This window comes from Pseudorasbora parva, chromosome 4, assembly GCF_024679245.1.
Source record: "Pseudorasbora parva isolate DD20220531a chromosome 4, ASM2467924v1, whole genome shotgun sequence".
NCBI classification, from domain to species: Eukaryota; Metazoa; Chordata; class Actinopteri; order Cypriniformes; family Gobionidae; genus Pseudorasbora; species Pseudorasbora parva.
Genome location: NC_090175.1, coordinates 35,332,332 through 35,348,902, shown reverse-complemented (window position 1 = coordinate 35,348,902; position 16,571 = coordinate 35,332,332). Strand labels below are relative to the sequence as shown.

The window sequence follows — 16,571 nt, the reverse complement described above, 5'->3', positions numbered from 1 at the left end:
TGAATTAAATTAGAATTATTGAAAAATGGTCTGGTTTCAGTAACGGTTATTAACATGCATACAAGCAAATAATTGCAACCAATCAATTTTTTGTAATTCATTTGTACATAGGAAGTTAATTCTCATAAAATATTTCTTTATTTACAACAACACACACGCACACACAATCTACATCCCATTTAGTTATATTTAAAAAAAAATACTTTATTATATAAAATACCTGCTATTTCTTAATGCTAATGACAACAATGTGTACAAAAACACGAGCAAAGACAGAGAAGAGCAAGACGATGTAACCAGATTCAACATTTTTATGTTTGAAATATTCTTCAAATACATGTTAATTCTTTAGCCTTCATCGTGTGAACTACAGTTGCTTGTGCTACATACATAGCGGTGTGGATTTACGCTGACAAACCAATGTGTCTTAAATATTCTTCATGTGCAAATCGGGTCAAAACATCGAGTGCACAATAATGTACGCTCAACTAAAACACTAGATACAACAAAGAAACTTAATCTCCCCAAATTTTGGTTCTCAGTGGTTTCTGCAATCAATACATTTCAATAAAAAACCAAGTGGTTTGGTTTGCAAGTCCTGTATCATCTTTTCTGCCAACAAATCAATGTTTTTCAGAGGCGAATCATAAAAAGAACTTTATATTGCATCATTTAACTGAAAGTTTGAGGGCTACAAGAGGGTAAGAGAAGAAAATGGGTGGAGTACTGCGTAGACAAGGGGCCTCCACTGCCATGCAGGGCACACTCCATCTTACAGAAGTACCAAAGTCTCTTGCTTCCTTTCTGTCTTTTTTTTTTTTTCCTCTGGTCAGGCGTTTTTGCTGACTGCAGCTGTAAGTGCAGCCAGTTCCTCTGTCAGCACTTTGCCCTCCTTCATCTTCACCAGCATGGCGTCCATCAGCAGGCCTGCAGAGGGGATCTAGGGAGAGAGAGAGGGGGAAAGAAAAGAAAACCTGTCAAAAAGAAAAGAGAGGCTTTTTTCCTGTGCGTTTTTTCTGACACCAGACAGCTTCTCCAGGGTGTCTTCGGCTTTGATGACGACTCTAACCTGTGATGAAACTCAAGTTCTTCACTCTGATTAATTATGACAAGGAACAAATTCAAGGAACAGGTCACGGAGGCTTTTCTTCAATCTCCAGAAGAGGATATTTTGTGGAAAACACAATTCCTCAAAAAGTAAATGGGATTGTTTTGAGGTTTGATTTGCTGCCACGCCACTCACGGCCTGCCACTGCTCCTGGCGATGCAAGGACTGAGAAAAGGGATGATAAACGCGCAGTGTGTGTGTCGGCTCTGTGCTAAAGCCAAGCGCGGAGGCTGCGCTAACCTATACTCCGGCTTCGCTTTCTTCTTCCACCCAAAACCTTCTCAAGGACTCTGTGGTAATTAGCATTGGGGATCAAAGGCCTGCATCATCCATAAATATTGAATTAAACTTTTCTAAAAGACACACAGTAACATGCATTTTTTATACTCTTCATTGAGCGACTTCGCACAGAAAAATAAATGGTCTTAACTCCAGCAGAATCCAGAGTGTCAGACCGAAAAGAGAGACGTGTAAACGCAAGTGCAAGAGAGATGCATCGCAAATGAAGAGGAAAGAAAGTCTCATTAGGGAGAGAGGGAGCAGAGTTTTCCCCTGGGGCAGGTAGACTGGAGTTGAAGCCGGTCTCCGTCCTGACTTCATCAAAAGCCCGCTTGAGCGGTGCTAAACTTCAACTACAGAGGAAAGGGCTGCAGGGGTTATGGCAAAGGAATGTAATATTATTTAATTACTCTTAAAAATGTGCCATTTTAGTGCACAACGCAGAGAACCGCTGCAGCATCTGATGCCACGCTAGCCTGGGAGGCCTAAGTCACATCTTGGCTGCGCTCGCTCAAACAGGCCCACAGGGACGACAGACTCTGTCATTATCATGTAACAGCTGCTTTAGCAGGTAATCTCCTCCCTTTGGACAGCCCTGGTGAGCTGTTCACTATTCAACAAAGCTCTCTTTTGGGCTGCGTTTTCATTAACACGCCCAGGAGTTGATTCGGAATCGACTGGCCTGGCCCGAGGAGAAGAGGGAGAAAAAAAAACCCCTGCAACAATATGAAGGTGTTTTATAGTCCAATTAAGTGACGCTGGTTTCATAGAGTGTGAAGGCGCCTGGGGCGTAGCTACAGGGTCAGTCACAATACACTCTGAGCTTCATCCCGCTAAGACACACACCCACAAGATACTCTCTCTAAATGGATTGATCAGGCTCCTTTTGTTATCAGCCTTAAGAGTAGCTTTTGTGGGGCAAACCAAGAGTAGATTGGCGTACAATCATCAAAATGTTTTGGGAAATCTACGTAAAGTGACGCTGCAGGTTGAGACAAATATCTATAAAGCACAGTTGCTTCTGACATCTCCTCCACGGGTGCAAAAGAAATACTCAAATCTGCTGGCAAACAACTCTTCCGATGACGCTTCAACGCATTTTGCCGATTCTCCCCCATCTAGACCACCGTGGAGTGTGGACGGAACACCCCCCGCCCCAAAAAATACATCGCATTCTGTGATCATATAAAGCGTTCTGATCTTTGATCTTCACAAAATTAATTTTAAATCAACATTATTGAACATGGGAATAAAAAATAAATAAATAAAAACAACAACCAAAACACCCAAGACCTACTAAAGTCTGCATTTGATTAGAAGATAATGAATGTGTCACATGTGGGAAAACAAGAGATCAGGTAAGAAAATCAAGCGTAGCGCCAATCTATTCTTCTGTGCCAGTAATTACCCACCCTGCAATGCCTCTCTTCTCCATTCTCCTTTTCAGGCCACTGGAGACCAATATGAAAGGGAATTGGACACTTGGGGCCACAGATACTTGTAATTAAAACTCCTTTTTTAAAATGTTGTTTCTTACATCGTCAGGTCTATACAACCTGAACCGGTAGATCTGACCTAAATACACAGTAGAATAAATATGGAGCACTCCCCAAGTCTTTGTTCCCTTTCTCTCTCATTAGGAACTGATGGAGGGGAGGGAGCCGAATGAGGATCAAACAATAGCATCCCGCTCGGAGAAGAGTGGTCTGTTGACGATGCTGTCATGTTAGGTTCACTGGTGCTTGACATCGCTAGTACTGTTGAATGCATATGGAGTGACGGTCATTATATGGAAAGAGAATAATGACAAATAAAACGTTCCACAATAAAAAAAGAAATGCATTGTTGGTTAAAAGCTATTATATCTGTACCTTTTGCATTTGTATGCCATTTTATAGAAAAGTTTAAATTGAATGGTGTAAACTAAATAAAAATGTAACATTCAAATGTGGGTGTATTTTACAAATGGATGAATTGTTAATTCATACATATAACTTTCTTTTTTTATTTTGCAGAAAAAAAGTTTGGTAACACTTTATTTTAAGGTTCAGTTATTAACTATTAGCTAGTTGCTTATTAGCATGTATATTACTGGGATATTGGCTGTTTATTAGTACTTATAAAGCACATATTAATGCCTTATTTTGCATGACCTTATTCTACATCCCTTAATCCTACCCAATACCTAAACAATACCTACTACATTACTAACTATTAATAAGCAGTAAATTAGGAGTTTATTGAGGAAAAAGTCATAGTTTATAGTGAATATGTGTTCCCCACACTAAAGTGTTACCAAAAGTTTCTCTCTAAATGAATAAGCAGTGAAGGTTTCTACTTAATAAGGTAGTCTGTAATATAACATTTTATATCTTATTTTATCTCCCTGATAAATTTTTTCCCCCTTAAAGGGCCCTTGTGTTGTCATTGTTAACTAAAACTAATCATTAAACATATCTCTCCATATATGAATAAAATAAAAAGCAAAAAATTACTAAAACTTCAACAAAACAAGACTATACTAAAAATATAAAAAGTTCATTCAAAACATTATTAAATATAACAGTATATAAGAACTCTAAAATAACACTTCCACCCCAATATAAACATTTTAACTTATACATTATTAAAAACATACTCATCATAGAACATCTGTCATTGCATGTTGATTTTCTGTTTTCTACATTATATTTTTGCACAAATTAAATAAAGCAAAAAAAAAAAAAAAAAAAAAAATTTTTTTTTTCGAATTATCACCCATAAAACAAAGAATCACCCCAAAGCACGTCTAAAAAACAAAACAAAAAAACATGGCAGATAAGGTCGCAAAATGGAGTCTGAAAAAGCTCTTCTCAGTGCAATCGTTACAGAACCGAAATACTACAGCTGGAATTTGTGGACATTACAATCCAAATTCTGCTGGACATGAGATAATAGGAGGATGGAGGGGGGCCACGACTTCTGAAATGACTGTGTGCTGTCAGGCCGAGATGAATGTGGTTGATAAATGACTAGAGGCAGGGTGGCTCAGTTCATTAGCTCTAACAGTCATTTCCATCTCTTCATAAAGGCCGTGGTGTTATAATTTACCTCTAGTCAATAATTAGGAATCCACAAATAAACGCAAGCAATTAAATGTCTACTGCTACTGGGCGAAGGGGTCCCTGGGCTAGATGAGGGTTTGCGGGTGGACACTCAGCATAGGATGGGTTATTCACGGCCTGACACATTAAGCCGCAGGGAGCACTGCGGACTAAATGCTTATAGGTTGGTGATGTTATTCCCAGGTTGTGACCCTCGAGTGAGGAAGTGTTGTTGTCTCATTAAGAGAGAAGGGAATGAGTTTAGAGGTGCTTGGAGCACGTTGTGGCAAGAAAAGAGGAAAAGAGAGATATCCAAAGAGAGAGATATGTTCATTAATGTTATTTGAAGCCAGCAAAGCGGAAACGCGCTGTGGCAAAGGCAACAGATCAGAAGCAACAGCCCGTAAGCTTTTGTGTGATTTCCTTTCCTGCGCGACTCAGACAGGCAGATAAAATGACATGAGAGTGAAAGGCACCTCTTCAAAACGCGCACACCGAGTCCCAACATTATTCTGACATGCATGAGCTTGTTACGTTGACATGTGGCACTGGAGTGATGGCTGGGCTATTGACAGGGCCACAGCAGTAATAAGAAGTCGTCACAGTGGTACCACCATTAGTGGCTGACAGTGACAGCTCGCGCTATACACAGAGACTGACAGGCGAGAGAAAAGACCTCGCTTAGGTAACACGCACGCACATATTACCATTTCACCGGAAAGGCCGTAGTACTGACATGGAACTTTGCATACGCCAGTGGCTTTGGCGTATCATATGGAGATCAAACAACTTCACAATCATTGGAAAAAAGTGCCTCTACCTACATTTTTTCCTCCCAAAATGTACTTATACCTGCAATTCACAGCAGTTTTCAGCTGTAATGAACACTAGAGGGCATTAAGACACCAGCAATTTTTATTCCCTTTGACTCAAATTTTGATTATGAGGGTAGATTATCGATTAATAGACTTTTTTTGTGTGGTTCCTTGCACATTTCTACACTATACTACACAAAACTACAACCTCAAAAATGCTATTATCACAGCGCAAGATTGGTAAACTAATACATTTTGACGTTGCATCGTATAACCAGCTCTGCATGTAGGGTTTTTCTGACGAAGTCCCGTAAAACACGAGTCATGACAAAAGAGCTCAAAGCTAAAAGGGTATGGTTGCTTTAGTAAACGCATTAAAACTATCGGTTAGACTTAGTTTATTTATTTTAACGTGATAGGGCATTAACCTTTAAGTGCCAGTCGTCGGATTTAATGTCTGAACTGATACGCAAAATCAACGTTGCGGATTAAATGGAATGCGTTTTTAGCGCCACTCACTGGGCATTTCACTGTGAACGTGTCACGGAAAGTGTAAAAAGCAATGTAATATCAATTTCACAGGCGGTTTTTCCAATAAGCCTGGGTTGAGATCAAAACATGCAAGTACAACATAAACAAATTGCAACACTGACCTAGTCGTCTGTTCCAAAAAAAAAAAAAAAAAACCCCACAAAAACATTAAAAAACTCACCTGCCAATAAACTCGCTTGATCACTAGTCAGAGGAAGAGCCACCCTCCCAGTGGAACGCGTTAGGAGACGGAGGGTGGAAAAAAAACAGAGGATGAGCATGTTGAAAGAAAAGAAAAACTAACGTGCGGGTCACCGTGTCGGTGTCAGCGCGCCTCTCTGGGGACTCAGGCTGGTCTCAGCCTTGTCATACAGCGAGCAGTTGTGTCGGCTGAGCCGAGAAAACGTCGATAGCAACTTGCCTGTGAAGAGTCTCCTGCGGGCCGCTGCTCTGTTTGTGTGTATGTGTATGTATGCGAGTGTGTCAATAGCAGCCTGCTGGTGGAGAGTCTCTAGTGGAGCTTGGCTCAATCTCCCTGCATCGACAGACCTGCCAGATCAATACTTGGCCCACCACTAACAAGCTGCTTCGGGGTCTTACAGCCCAGCAGAGGAAGCAAGAGAAAGAAAGAGAGAGAGAAAAAAAAGGAGAGAGAGACTGAGCTGCCTGATGGCAGTCTTCAGAGTCCTCTAAAGTGTCCAGCGGCGAGAGGCAGAGATGTACAGACTGGGTATAGACAGGTCACAGAGGTCAAAGGTCAAAGCCACAAGCACTGTAGTGACATGCCAGAGCCCGTGAATCATACGAGATGCACGTTTCAGGCTGACAGCCAAACATACGCATACACACAGAGAGCAGAAATCATAAATTCTTTAATGATCTCCTAGATATTGTTGCTAAGAGATTTTACTTTATACATAGCAAACAAATACTGTATGTAAAAATAGGCAAAAGTTTGAAATGTGGAGAATGGGAGCTAATTCAGTCAACAACGGTTTCTTATTGAGCCTTTCACACCGGGAGCGAAGTTTATCTTTGGTGAGTATTGTTTTTTTCCTCCCCACTGGCTATGAAGCACACCAACCAGTAGGATTTGAGCTCTAGGTCATGTCTTTGGAGTTGATGCAGATGCACACATCAGAACATTTGGTGGTGCTCAAGCACTAAAAACTGGACACTGGAGCAGCAGTCTTCTTCACACTCCACACATGTTGAGCCCAAGCCTGAAAATGACTCTAAATGAAATGTTTTCAGTTCGCTTTACACTACACGCGTAATCTATAATTAGGTGGTTTGCATAAAATACTACTCAAACATTCAGTCTCCCCATCAATATTCTTTCGTCTCTATTCTGCACATATTTACAGTTACCCAAATGTAATTCTTTCACTACAATTTTATATGTGCATTTTGTTCACCTTGCATTAATTCCTTTTTATTAAATAAAAACTAAAACTGTCACAAGGTTTATGTATACAAATATTAATAATTTGTGTTGTTAACGCATACAATTCCTTTTTAAAATACGGGGAAAAAACAAATATGTGTGAACTAGGTTCAGCAATTTGTTTGGACAACACTGAAATAATCATATATATATATATATATATATATATATATATATATATATATATATATATATATATATATATATATATATATATATATATATATATATATATATGATTATTTATATATATATATATACACACACACACATACAATTATTGGGATTGAAGTACATTTCTGTAACATTTTTCTCCTTTGCATAAATATTTATTTTGAGAATTCTATATTCTGAGAAAGTATTCAAATAAATGATGCAAATCTTTAATAATTAAATTATACATTAAATAATACACATTTAGATTTAATTGTTGGACCTTTTATGATTAAATTCCACAAGTGAAATGACGTTACTTTAGATAACGTCACATCAGTTAAAAAAAATTGTAATTATTGCTGAAATAATAGTAATAGTCCTGAACTTGCCTCTCATGCGTCTGCTCTTCTGATAGCCAGATGGCAGAGCAGCTGAAAGATGCGTTCACGGCACACCATCTATTGTACCTTGATTTCTGCTTTATGTTCAGCCTGACAAATATAGACCGGTGAATAGACCATTCATCTGCGATTTGCTTCGCTTTTTCACGGTGTGAAAGGGCCCTAAAAGATTAATATGTTCATTTTAAACTCTGCAGTATATGTGTAAAAAAAACGTCTATTTGCGCTAAAAGCACCCCTTTAACAAAATTATGAATATTGATAAAATATGAATACTAAAATGAGAAGAAAAAAATGTTTGAGTTGCTAATGAAATCAAACCTTCTGCTTAAGGATGTGCTGTACGTGTTCAGTCCAATCTGCGTCTGGCCCACGACCCACACACGCCTCCTCACACTGCAAATCACAAAACATGGCCGGAAATGCTGTTAAAAGCCATGAAGAAAATACTCTATTTCTTTTGTGTGGGTGTGTAAGAGTGCAAACGGCGTCACAGGATGACCCCGAAAGCGGTCCAGCTTAAATATTTGGAAATTAAATAAAAAAATAAAAAATAAAGTACTTTAAATGCCCATGTGTACAATATTGACAAGTCTGATAAGAATATCCACATGTACAAATTATGCCAAATAAATATTTATTCGGCAATAGTAATTAGAATAAATAGAATATTTGGAATGTGAGTTTTATTTATTTTTTTCATTTGTAATACACAAAACAATTCTATCTGTTCCTACATGTTTTGTTTCCCATAATATTCAGTCAATACTGACCTCATCTGTGTCCAGCATGTCCACCAGGTCTGTTTCTGTCATGTTGAGGATAGACGCTGCTTTCACTAGTGAGCATTTAGACATTCTGTTTCCTTCTTTTTCACTCTTTTTCTTCCTCCTTAAGCGGACTTTAGCATCCTGCACATTCTGTGCCAATTCATTAGCCAGTGCCTTAAAAATAATGGTGAAAACAGACATAAGCATACACATATTGTCTCTTACGGTAAGAGTGTAATGAACATGGTGTGATCAAGAGCTCGATGTTAAAGACGATTTCGTCAAATTGGGAGCGGCATGAACGAGTAACCGAATGCTCTTGACTTTTGAAGCAAGATGCAGTAAAATTTCGAATGCTCTCGTGTTGATTTGGAGAGGAATTGCACATAAGAGACGAGATGCTGCTAAAAAACCCATACTTTGATTTATTTCCTTTTTTGTATGGCACATATTATAAGAGGAGCTCTCGGAAGAGAGTAAATAATGGGGAGACGAGAGGCTCTTAAAATGGCGGTGGGGAACGTTGGGTCTTATTCTTTGTTGCGCCCGTTGAGGAGCGAGCTAAATGGGAATTGTTGCTAAATACTGAGAGACAATTAAATGTTAAAGCTGCCACTGTACATGAGAAAGTCAATAAAGTGAGCTCCCCTTTGTTTCATTTTCAGCTTATTGATCGTAGCAATAATCTCTTGTATCATTCCCCATAAGCCTTGTGAAAACCTGACCTTGGAATGGACAGTCTGTGTGTGTGTGATTCCAGGTTAACCCACAGAAGTATAAGTGAGAGCAATCACACGCGGTTGATCAGAGCACAGTTCTTTGGGGCATGCTCCATTTCCCACATCTCCCCATCACCGTTATTTGTTTCATAAAGCCTCCATCATAAATACTTCAAATGGATCTTCATTATATTTCAGGGGATGCTGCTGGATTACATAAAGGCTAGTCTTGCGTCCTCATATTCACACACTGCGAATGTGCAGCAATGCCATTAGGATCTAAAGCATTTAAACTGGCAAATGTCTCTATCAGGTGTAAACTCTAAAAACAATCATTTATGTACATTAGGAGGAGAAAAAGATTAGATGTACTTCAAAGCCGAGGTGACTTAACAGGCTGCAATTGAGCGTAAATGTGCAGTTTGCTGCCAAGAAAAAAAAAAAAAGATATTTTAAGAGACTCATTGACCTTCACATACAGTCTTGAGTGTTCAGTTCCAGGTTTTTTTCTTCTAATAATAACAAAGCAGCTGCACGGCTTATTTTTTTGGCATAATATTTTATTATTATTTGTTATAAAAAAGCAGTTAAAATATATATTTAATTGTAAGCACACAAAAAAACTAAAACAAAAAACATCTTATCCTCTAACAATTTCTTTCCAAAACATCCCAACATCTCCCAAAACAAATAATATGAATAAGAAAATAATTAATAATAAATTAGTATCGGCGATCGTATAGACAACAGTGAGGAAATAATTTTGTCTAATTTCGATATCCATATCCAGTTCTTCTGATTCCACTTGTAATTTTTTGGGGGAGAGAATAATGCCCTTTTCAAAATATAAAACATTGGGTTCTATATTACTGAAATAAGTGTTTATGGATAATATCAATTTTATCACTCAAAGAAAAAACACTTCTCCTCTAGCATTCCAAAAACAGCTATTTCAAAACCAGGTCTGATGTTCTTACTAAAGTGATTAACTTCACTATAAAAATCATATGAAAATGAATTATTTTCCAGAATTTCATCCTTTAAAATAATTTATTTCCCCAATTATGATATCAGGACATTTATCACATTTGTTTACTTTAAATTTGCAAAAACAAAACAAAAAATATATATATATATATTTAAATCAGTAATTTAAAAAATGTTTATCATGATAGATGTATTCAACAGATAAGAAAAAAAAGTCATCGTTGGTTTTAAAATTATTAGTTAAATATAAATTGTATACTTTCATCCCCCCTCCTGAATCTCAAAACTGTTATACAAATACTTAATTTTTTTTTTTTTTGTGAGTTGATCATCAAATAATGCAAAATAATCTTTGTTAGAGGTAGAAGAAAATTCCTGTCAAATTGAGATAAATTGGTCAATGTGAACTTTCACTCCCCTTTTGCTTTGCATTTACATACACCACATAAACATTATTAAACCCGCAACATTGAAAATTCTCCAAAGGAGTGCTCAGCTCATCAACAAACTGTCAAAAGAGCCTATGACTTTATTTAAAGCTTAATAGATATTCACTGTCACTAGTCAAAGGGTAGATTCAATTGACCTAAGCCCAGCGCACGGAAAAATCCGGAAAGAGATTAAGCGAATTTATCACATACTCTTCACAGCTCCCCTGACCGCTTCCCGAGAGCCAACCGAACTGCAGGATAGTGTGATGGGGGCCAAGAGGAGAAGGGCTCTTACCCACAATCACCCTAGCCACAGGGCCAATTTACCAGTTCTCTTGCCGAGGAGAAGGATTAGAGGAGCGGAGGAGAAAAATTCCTCTTTAAATGACTTACCTGCATTAAACCACAGTGGATTGTATTAGAAGATAAACTATGGAGGAAATTACTGAGAAAATAAATTAGACTTTATCTTAAATCTTTTGTGACATTTGCCATTTTTCACTCTCAACATCATTTCAATGGGGAAGTAAATGTTTACCCGCAACACAAAGTAAAGGCTGGTTACAGTCGTGTTAATGAGGTGTTTTAATGACTCCATGTCATACTAATCTAACACGCTGTCTCAAAGATGTCTTTATTAGTGCAGTTAGCATTTAATGCAATTTGAACTATTCCTCGAGTTTAAATGCATGGAAACCTCTCCGTTACACCTGCACTATAACACACTACATGTTATCAATTACTCATGGCCATATACATTTGCATAATTCAAACAAAGCTCTTCGGTGGATCCCCAAATGGCATTATAATCATCCCAAAAGATCCCTCTTGAAGCTTCCTGACAGGATGGCATGTTCAAAGCTCATCAATCCATGACAGGGGGATGTAGGCCAGAGAGCTGGGCCGTCTACAGGGACCATCATTAACACACTAGCAGGAATCAGCTACAGGTTAACTATGTTGACTATACGGAACCACAGGCTACACAACATGCTGGGTTTCGACGACAGATTTTTGGAATGGAATCCATATCTTTTTCTCTAAGGTTTGTGCATTGATCATACCTCACATCTAACACCCTGTTTACACGTTAAGATCTGTTTGAGGTGATCTGATCGCAAGTGGAGAGTGTAAATACAGTTACAAAAAAAAAAGTACTGTGATCTGATCACTGAAATCGCATTCAGAGGTAGCTAAAAAAACACAAATGACCTCCCTGCATTTGTAATGTAAATGCTAATCTGTCCTGACAACAAGGGTTGCCTACTCACCTGTCATTCAACCATATTTTTTAAAAACAATTTACATACAGTTAAAAAAAAGAAAAAAGATTTTTTTAAATTTATATTTGTCATTTTTTTTAATTAGCACTTTGATACACCTGAAAAAAAAAATCACATTTGTGCTTTACGATTAATTCGATTAATTAAACTATTATAAACAGAGGCTTTCTCAGCGAAATTCAATTGCAAATGCTCACAGGATACGCATTTGAGACAAGTGAAAAGAGTACTATGTATCGGCGCAAACATTAATTTGATTGTATTGCCCTTCATAGCAAGTTTAAATAGCCTAAAGCTAAAATGATGACAAACTATATGTCCCGATACCTCAGTGAATGTGCGGAACTGTTGCAGCTGAGACTCAGCGAGGGTGAGCTTTCTCTGCAGCGTTTCCAGCGCCTGAGAGCTCTGCTCGGCCAAACCGTGCATCTGTTGGGACGCAGTCTGCTCCAGCTCAGTCATGGCCTGATCCCGTTCGCCTATCCGTGACTGGAGGACGGTCACTCTCAGCTCCTGAGGATATGCACACGGAAATCAGAATTCCCACCCAAATAAACCCTAATATAAATTCTCACAATTATTTCATGATTTAGGATATTACACTATAGATAAATAACAGATCTACAGCATAGCTATCAAGTAAAATAACTGACTGAACCCACAGATCAATAGCAGACGATGAAACTGGGGCAAAGTATGGCATTGAGGCCAAACATCAAACAAGACTAATGGTAATTAGGTGAATAATGGAGAAAAACAAAAGCACAAAAAAAAACAACTCTTGCAAGACAATGAAGGATAAGCTGAAACAGAGCGCTTCGTTTACAGAGCATGTCACTAAAATTACTGTGTGATGGAAATATGCTTGATGCAGATAGTCAAAGCTCTTAAACCTTTTTCTGAAGCTCCTCTTTGAGTTTTTGGCTGGTTGTCTCATGTTGGTTTTTTTCTGCAGTGGCAACTGTCAATCTTCTCTTCAGAGAGTCGACCAGCGCTTTCCGGTTAGTTGACTCATCAGAGAGAGATTTTATCTAACAAAGAAAAGCAATTGTTATTAAATTAGACCAGGGTCACCAAGACCGAAATTTCAATTACTTCAATATTTTTAAACAGACAGGGAAATGTGGAAGTCTAGGAAGTTCAGACTCTGGATGAGTGACACGATCAATAACAGCAGAGAGAATAATTAATTCCAAGGCTGTTGCCATGGCTAGTACAGTATCTTTTGCTCGAGCAGGACCTACTTTCTTCTCTAAGTCTTCAGTTACTGCTCTGTGGCTCCTCTCCGAATCCTGGCAAATCTTTAGTCTGCTCCGGAGATCTTCCACCAGCTGCCTTTTCATTGTCACATCCCTCTCTAAAACACAGCTCCTGTACGCAAACACATTCAGATACACATTGACGTTTTTTGTTTTGTTTTTCATTTTCAAAGTGTTTTTTTATGTGGACTCACTCACTTTAAAAATTAACAAATGGAAATGAATAATTTAACAGCGAGAAAACAAATAAAACGCCAGCAGTCTTGTAACCAGATTGCTCCTTCTAAATAGTTTAAACATCTACACATCTCTGAGATATAAAAGTGTTGGAATATGTTAACATTTGAGGGCTGCTTTACGGACTGCCTCCTTGACCAGAGCTGCTGTAATGATGAGTAAAGGTCCTTTTAAATAAATATCCTCAAATTCCAGAGAGAGAGTGCCTGAAGCAAATGCACTGAATAAATGTGAGAGCTTCTTATTGGAGTGACATTAAATTAAATAAGACTGGGTGGCCTGGGGAAATGGAGTCAGGTTACCCAACAGCCATTAATGAGAAAACCCATATTGACCCCGCTGTAGAGTGGACAAAGCTGTTTCTCCTGTTGACTTACAGCCACGCTTCACCAATCCTCCCCCACTTCACTCCATCTTTCCCAAAGCTCAAGAGAGCAAATGGCAATTAGATCTATAACATTTATTTTAGGGGTACGCGTGCCCAAAAAGAATAGCGGGATGGTGATACTGATGACCGACGTGAGCCTCAGAACAGCCCGTCTCCCTAAAACGTTTGCTTTCCTTCGCGCTCCCCGCTTTGTCTCTTCGGTGTTGAGGTGCTAGATTGCTAATTCAGAATGCATTTTGGATGCTAATACAGTTGTAAGTGATTTCACAGATCATGGATGCGCAGTTTGCAGTAGAAAACAAAGGAGATGAATACATTTATGATATGGAAAGACAACAGGCGGCACATGAAAGGCAGGCCTTTATGAATAAGGCAGAGACCTCTGTGCCGGATATTGACTCAGGACATGGCAGCATGCTTTGAAATTCACTTTTTTTGAAGGCAGTGCAGCAGATGTATTTTTTACAGCGTCTAGACATGTATTTCATTTAAACAAGCTGCGTGGCGTAAGGCTGCTGCCGCTCACAGGGACTCCTCATCTGTGATTTCACATGTTGTCACTGACTGGCGTGAAACCTCTGAGTTTTACCTCGCTGCGGACACACGCTGTGACATTCACACAGTTCTAAGCATGCACATTCTGAATGGGAAATTTTTTTTTTTCTCAATCCATGCCTTTGTTTTCCAGTACAAATGCGAACACGCTTAAAACAAGAATTTTCCTTGAGAGAAAAAAAAGGCATTTGCCTCAATGGCAGATATTTTGCACTTGTTTCAAGCACAACCTCACTAAATGTATTATTTACTACGACAGCCATTTTTTCCACTGAGATGGCTAGAATCGAAAGACCCAGAGACAATGGAAGAAAATTAAAAGCACAGGAAGATGGCATCCAGTTAACACAACAGACTGTTCAACTCGGTGCCCAGGGCAAGACATCTTATGACAATAGTGCATAACTACATGGGAAGGAAATTACACCTCCTCTCTCTGCTAGTATCTCTGCGCAAAGCCAGCTTCACACTTTTTCAAAATCTGGTGTTGAAGTCTGCCACATGGTGGAATCAGACACTGCAAATGTGACCCAGAGAACGAGAAAGAGAGGGTGAAGGAGTGAGAATACCTCAAGACTATGAAGGAAAGAGAGGGGATAGAGCGCATTTACCTCTCTTGCAGTTCCTTCAGTGTCTGATCTCTTTCATCTAACTGAGCCCTCAGGCTCTTGTTAGCAGCAGTGTGTTTGCTCATCTCACTGCTGGCACTCTGTGGAGAGAAAGAGTCACACATTTATCCTATCATCTGATATCCCATCGTGCAATACTCATTTATGCATATTGAGCCATCGGGATGCTTAATGAGTATGCTGTTTAACAGAAAAATACACATCTACATGTCCTGTCCATTGTCTCTGGTTTCCTTTATAGGTCAATGATGTGACATTCATTTTTTTGTCCAGATATATTCAATTATTTAAAAAAAAGATGTATATTTATTTAGATATATATTATGTGTGAGGCTTAAATTAAAAGGTGAGTCTCAAAGTAAAAAAGAAAAGAAAAAGTAATGGTCTGGAGATTCTGGCATTTAAGAACTATGTTTGATAAAAATGATTTAGTTTGAAATATCGATAACATTTTACAACAGGGTTCATTAGTTTACATGAACTAATAATGAACTTCACTTATATAGCATTTATTAATCTTTGTAAAATGTTAATTTCAACCTTTTTTTAATACATTATTAAAATCTTGTTAACATTGGTTAATGCACTGTGAACTAACATGAACAAACCATGAACAGCTGCCTTTTTATTATCTAATGTTAACAAAGATGAACAAATACAGTAACAAATGTATTGCTCATTAGTTCATGTTAGTTAATAAATTCATTAATGTTAACTAATGAAACCCTGTTGCAAAGTGTCACCGAAATATCTTTTTTTCTTATTATTGTGGTAACACTTTACAATGAAAGTTAATTTATTAACATGAGCTACAAGATCAGTGAAAATACTTTTAAATAATTTATTGATCTTAGTTCATGTAAATTCCAACATCATCTTATACATTTTTAAAATCAAAAGTTAACATTATTACATGAACTAACTAAAAACTGTTGGAATTTTATTAACTATCATTAACAAAGATGAATAAATACCGTAACAAAAGTAAATGTATTAAATGAATGTTTTATATATATGTACTGCTGAATATGTTTGTATGTCTTTCAGGAGATCTAATTCTCTTGCCAAGCTGTTGTTGAAAAATAAGAACTTGTTCTTAAGTAACTTGCCTGGTTAAATAATGGTTAAAAAAATGCTAATTTTAGCTAATATTAGTTAATGCATTAATGAGACCTTGTTCTAAAGTGTTGTTATTATTTCTTTAAACAAATCTTTAAGAAATGTGTATTATTTCAAGACAAAAAGTGTCCAAATGTGACTTTGTTACCATGACAAGAGAACCATGAAGGCAATAATAATTCATGTTTCAATAACAAATCACAGAGCGAAGCCCCGGAAGATCCTGACCATTTTTTTTTTTTTACAATAGATTACATAAAATCGTCATATTTGTATTAAACGGTATGGTTGGTCAAATGGAATAACTACAACTAAATAACTTTTAAATCTCTTCTTAAAACATTTTATTTTAGGATTGCTTTTACATGAACTTG

General features: G+C 37.7%; 1 protein-coding gene across 2 annotated transcripts in view; it reads right to left on the bottom strand.

Moving 5' to 3' along the window:
- Window positions 1-301: 301 nt before the first annotated feature.
- The window catches only part of cntln (centlein, centrosomal protein), a 142,873-nt gene continuing 126,603 nt past the window's right edge, over window positions 302-16,571 (bottom strand). For both annotated transcript variants that reach the window (XM_067441606.1, XM_067441607.1), the window contains exons 20-26: window positions 15,061-15,158; window positions 13,255-13,381; window positions 12,904-13,041; window positions 12,338-12,523; window positions 8,594-8,764; window positions 8,142-8,216; window positions 302-940 (exon numbers count right to left, since the gene is read on the bottom strand). In XM_067441606.1, the coding sequence (XP_067297707.1) occupies window positions 830-940; window positions 8,142-8,216; window positions 8,594-8,764; window positions 12,338-12,523; window positions 12,904-13,041; window positions 13,255-13,381; window positions 15,061-15,158 (906 nt within the window). In that variant the 3' untranslated portion in view covers window positions 302-829. The remainder of the gene's footprint in view (window positions 941-8,141; window positions 8,217-8,593; window positions 8,765-12,337; window positions 12,524-12,903; window positions 13,042-13,254; window positions 13,382-15,060; window positions 15,159-16,571) is intronic.